Source organism: Chrysochloris asiatica, unplaced genomic scaffold, assembly GCF_000296735.1.
Source record: "Chrysochloris asiatica unplaced genomic scaffold, ChrAsi1.0 scaffold00168, whole genome shotgun sequence".
Taxonomy (NCBI): Eukaryota; Metazoa; Chordata; class Mammalia; order Afrosoricida; family Chrysochloridae; genus Chrysochloris; species Chrysochloris asiatica.
Window position 1 is genome coordinate 1,870,318 of NW_006408686.1, and position 5,883 is coordinate 1,876,200.

General features: G+C 44.4%; 1 protein-coding gene across 1 annotated transcript in view; it reads left to right on the top strand.

Moving 5' to 3' along the window:
- Positions 1–5,883, top strand: part of ZNF229 (zinc finger protein 229) — a 33,918-nt gene that overhangs the window by 3,453 nt on the left and 24,582 nt on the right. Inside the window, exon 2 of the mRNA XM_006871489.1 lies at positions 1,950–3,475. Within this exon, the coding sequence (XP_006871551.1) occupies positions 1,950–3,475 (1,526 nt within the window). The remainder of the gene's footprint in view (positions 1–1,949; positions 3,476–5,883) is intronic.

A 5,883-nucleotide genomic window follows, 5' to 3' on the forward strand; every position in this document is an offset into this window, starting at 1 on the left:
GTGCTCTGAGGGGGAGCTGGGATTTTGCTCCCACTGCCAAGTTCAGCTCACACATACTCAGAACTGGAGGTACTCCTCGGAGGCAGTGTGGTTAGAATACCAAGGGTGGGCTTGAAAAGCAGACTTCCTGTGTTCAAATCCCTGCGCCTAAAACTACTTTCTAAAATGCCCCCAAGGTACTTACTCTCTCAGTGCCTCAGTTTCCTCATCAGTAAATGAAGAGGATGTTGGTTCCTACCACAAGACTGTCCTGAGGATTCAATCCGTTAAAATCTGTACACTGTGGGAGGCAGTACATAGTCCGTGTACTTTTTTGTTGTTGTTGTTGTTAAGTGCCATTGAGTTGGTCCCAACTCGTAGAGATCCTGATATAGCGTTTTTGAGGTGCAATTGGTGGGTTTGAAATGCTGACCTTGTGGTTAGCAGTCCTGTGCTTATCCTACAGTGCCACACCATAGCAAGTGTTAGATTATTACTTTGTTACATCGTTTTATTTTTTTAATTAACAGACCCATTGTGTCCTTTCAGTTCTGACTCATAGCGATCCCTGTGTTACAGAGCACAGCTGTGCTCCGTAGGGGTTTTTGGCTGTAATCTTTCTGGGCAGTGATTGGTTCTGATTGGTTCTGTTGTCCACAGAGTCTTTTTGAGTCAGAACCAACTCAGTGCCAACTACTGTCTTTATAAAATCTAATCACCAGGCTTCTCTTCCGTGGCACTATTGGGTTGGTTTTAACTTTTCAAAGCAGCAAAGTGTAAACCATGTGTACCTCCAATGGACCTATGGTGGGTCTCTAGCCCGCTGCCATCTAGTTGATCCTGTTCCCTAGCCCCCATATGCAGAGTCCCCGAGACTATAAATCTTTATGGAAGCAGAAAGTCTCATCTTTCTTCTGTGGATTTGAACTGCCGACCATATAGTTAGCTGTCCAACGCCTCATCCACAGCGCCACTAGGTCTCCTTGTGTTTAATCTATAGTGATAGATAACACGCAGTGAACGCTGGGAGTTCCATATGGGGGAATCCTGTCGGAGGAGGAAACTCAGTTATTTGTCCCTAAATAGAACAGTAATGAGAACCTGTCAGAGTGGAAGACTGGCGGGGGCTCACTGTGTGCAGTCTAGTTGGTTCCGACTCATAGTACCCCTGTGTAGGGTTTCTAAAGCTGTAAATCTTTCCAGGAGCAGACAGTCTCATCTTTCTCCCACGGTGCAGTTGGTAGATTCGAACTGCTGACTCTGCAGTTAGCAGCTGAGCTCATAACTCACTACACTACCAGGGCTCCTAGAAGACGTGTGAGATTAAAAAATAAAAAAGCAGTCCTGTCCAGTTGTTGCTCTCATGGGTCCACTGTATATGAAATAATATAATATACACGATACTACAGAATCTATAGTGTATGTAATAGATACATAAATATATAACATACACATATATACATATAGTGATAAAATACAATGACAGAATAGACTTACCTGTTACTAGTATTTGGAGACCTGGTGTAGCACTGTGGGTTAATGCACTGAACTGCAAGGTCGGGGTTTCAAGCTCATCAGCTGCTTCCTCGGAAACCCTTTACATAGTCACTATGGGTCAGAACCGACTCAATCGCGCTTAATAACAACAGTAACATTTATTAGTACCAGCAGCATGGTTAGAGAACTGAATTTCTATTTCAAAATCAGTTCAGAATGACTTCTGCTGTGCAAGTTAATGAGGAGACATACTCTGTTCACACTAACATTTAGTGTCAAACCCTGTTCATCAGATCCTCTTCCTTATCTCAGACAGAAACAAATGAGCGGATCGTTAGATACCCAGAGCTGAGTGTCTCTCTGCTCCATTATGGTCCATGAGCAATATTGGGTCCTGGTCTGAAAGGCTGACATCCCTGGGCCAAAATACAATGTAATGTACTCTCATCTCTGAACTGCCTCTCACCCCATAGGAGACAAGAAGGAAGACGATATGGAATATGTTCAAGAAGAAGAACTCCAAGCCCTTTTACACAAAGAGCTCTCCTACTGGAAAATCTGGGACCAGGTGGCTGGTGAATTAACGGGCAGTCGGGACCCTCGAGGGAATCTTCAAGGGAGACACTTCCAGTTTTCAGAAGCTGCTTCTCAGTGTCCAGGGTGGGAAGGCAAATCTCCTCAAGGCTGTGAAATTGAGAATGTGGTAAATGGTCTTCAAGAGAATGGCCCCCTCCATGTTGAAAATCATATGTTTCCCACCTGGAAAGCTGTGAGCCCAGTGCCCGTTCAGCAGTCTTGGACCCTTGTGAAGGAGTCTTGGAATGTTGATGGAAGCTGTAAAAAACTAGACAAGGAAGACCCCCTCTATAAATGTGATGGGGGGGATTATAGCTTCAGCTGGATATCACGTTGCCGTGATGATCACAGACTACCTGAAGGAGAGAAATCCTATCAGTGTGATGAGTACAGAAATGACTACGCTGACAAGGCAACACTTTATCACCCTAACTCTAGTGCGAATGGCTTTAGAAGTGAGGAAGGTGGAAATGGCTTCAGGGATGCTTCAAACCTTCCCCCTCACCCACAAGTGCACTTAGAAGAGAACCCCTTTGAGTATAAGGAGGATGTGAGGCAGATCACGTATCCTGACAGATATCAGAGTGTCCCCTTAGGAGGGGTACCATCTACAAGTCTTGAATGTGGTCAGAACTCCAGACAAACTGTTGAACCTCTTAAAGTCCATATAGGAGAGAAATTCTATACGTGTGGTGAGTGTGGGAAAGGCTTCTGGCGGATTTCAGACCTTCATAGTCACAAGAAGGTCCACACAGGAGAGAGGCCCTACGTGTGTGATGTGTGTGGTAAAGGCTTTATTTTCAGCTCTGACCTCCTCATTCATCAGAGAGTCCACACAGGGGAGAAGCCATATAAATGTGGTGAGTGTGGCAAAGGCTTCAGTTATAGCTCAGTCCTTCTCATCCACCAGAGGGTCCACACAGGCGAGAAACCTTACAAATGTGAGGAGTGTGGCAAGGGCTTCAGGTGCACCTCAAATCTTTATATCCATCAGCGAGTCCACACAGGAAAAAAACCCTATACGTGTGATGAGTGTGGGAAGGGTTTCAGTTACAGCTCAAATCTTCGCACCCACAAGAGACTACACACAGGGGAGAAACCCTACACGTGTTTTGAGTGTGGAAAGACCTTCAGGTTCGGCTCGGGTCTCATGAGCCATAAAAGAGTACACACCAAAGAGAAACCGTACAGATGTGAGGTGTGTGGGAAGAGTTACAGCCAGAGCTCCCATCTCCAAGGCCATCTGAGGGTCCATACGGGAGAGAAGCCCTATCGCTGTGAAGAGTGTGGGAAATGCTTCAGTCAAAGCTCCTCCCTTCAACTTCATCAGAGAGTGCACACACGCGAGAGACCCTATAAGTGTGAGGAGTGTGGGAAAAGCTACAGTCGAAGCTCTTGTCTGCGAATTCATCAGCGGGTGCACGTGAAGTGAGGAAATCTATTAGTAAATATCCGTTGAGGACTCTGATTAGAATCAAGGACTTTCTCTTGATTTGAGAGTTACTTTATGAAAGAAGCTTGTATGAAGGGTTGTCGTAGAGGCTGAAGTTTCCATAGTCATCAGCTAGTCCCCCAACAAGGGAAGATCTGAAAATCTGATAAATAAAACCTTTTATTTGCAACCCTTGGTCCTCAAGAGTCTGTCACAGGGCAGAATAATCCTTCAATGGCATGGTCATGGCTTTGGTCAAAATTGTCCCCTTTCCTCAGAGGCTGTCCAGGAGAGGGAGGACATGTCAAAGGTGTGTCTATGGGCATGGATTTCTTGTGGGGGAAAATCCTATAATGGAGGGATAATTTGTCACCTTACTAAAACCAATGTCATGTATGCCTTGAAATTTTAAAAAAATTATAAAAAAAAAAAAGGTATTGTCAGTGAAAGTTAATGTTTCCAGTAAGATCAGCAGTTCAGCTCTATCAGCCACTCCCCAGAAGCCCTGTACAAGTTTGCTGTGAGTCAGAACTGACTTGAAGGCACTTAACAAGAACAACACACAGATGGTTCAGAGACAGTGGTTACGTTTTTGTCTCTCTCTCTCTCTTGTTTGTTAACATTCTCATTCATTCCTTTCTGAATGTTTTGCTTCCTGTAACCTGGTTTTCATGTAGCTGTTCGCTACATCTTTGCTTTAGGTAATTGTTGACGACTTGGTTTTGTGTGGATGATTTTTTAATGGTGCTCAGTACTCATTGGTAATATTCTTTATCTTATGAGGCAGTGAAAACGTGTATGTTTGTCCTTTTAAAGATGTCATATCCTGTCAATTGGTTCCAACTCACAGCATCCTTGTGTAAAACAGAATGGAACACTGCCCAGTCCTGCACCTTTCCCGAATTAGTTCTGTGTTTGAACCCATTGTTGCGACCATTGTGTCGGTCCATCCCACTGAGGGTCTTCCTCTTTACACTGACCTCTACTTTCCCCAGCATGATATCCTTCTCCAGGAACTGGTCCCTACTAAGAGCATGTCCAAGTATGTGAGCTGATGTCTCACCATCCTCAATACTAAGGAGTTTGTTTGTCTGTACTTCCAAGAGAGATTTCTTCATTCTCCTGACAGTCTATTCCATATTCTTTGACAACAGTGTAATTTAAAAGCATCAATTCTTCATCTTCCTTGTTCGCTGCCCACCTTTCACATGCACACGAGGCGAATGAAAATAACCATGACCTCGGTCAGGTGCACCTTAGTACTAAAGGTGATATGTTTGCTTTTTAACACTTTTTTAAAGAGATCTTTTGCAACAGATTTGTCCAATACAATATGTCCTTTGATTTCTTGACGGCTGCTTCTATGGGTGTTAATTTCGGGACCAAGTGAAACAAAATCCTTGACAACTTCTGTCTTATTTCATTGAGAAGTTGTTAACAAATTTCAGGAATATTTTCTTTAGTCAAACTTGTAAACCAAACTCTTACTGGATTTTTAATTGCAATTACATTGGAGTAATAGGTAAACTTAAGTTTTAGGGGGACAGACCCCAAATTCAAACATTTGTTGTCGTTAAGTGCCACTGAGTTGGTTCTGACTCAGTAAGACCCTCTCTAGGGTTTCTAAAAGCAACCTGGTAGGTTTGAACTGTCAACCTTATGGTTAGCAGTACAGTGCTTATCCTACAACACCACACCAGCACTCCAAATTCAAACATCTATAGAGACCCCTTTATTAAGGCTTCTACAGGACTAAGACAAATCAGGATGAGGGAAACCATCAGCATGAGGTCATAAAGGTATCCAAAGGCTTAACGGCCATGTGGCCAATAATAACTCACTGCTGGGGAGACTACTGGACGGAGTGGACCCGAGGGTTTCCAAGACTAAACCTTTACGAGAGCAGACGGCTTCACCTTCCAAGGAGCCGCTGGTGGGTTTGAACAACAGACGATGCATTTAGCAGCCTGGCACTTAATCCACTGCACTACCAGGCTAATTCTTTGTTGTTGTTAAGTGCCATTGAGCCGGTTCTGACCCATAGCGACCCTGTATAGGGTTTCCGAGGAGCAGCTGGTGAGCTTGAACTGCCAACCTTACAGTTCAAATGGTTTTGCAGTCTGACGCTAATTCTAGATGATGGAAAACAGGAAATTGACCCCAAATCCTAATTGTCAGCCGATCAGTTCATCACTGTCACAGGTGGGAGGGACTACATGTCGGGGTTTTCCCTCGAAATAGTTGTCACGAGTGTTTGGTTCACGAGGAGGGGAGATCCAGCGGCGATAGGGATAGCGAAAGAACACACAGACAAACAGAAGAAGGGAGACAATGAGGCACCCCAAAGCCAGGGTGGATACATCACTGGTGGGCAGGCTTGGGACTACAGGCATCATGGC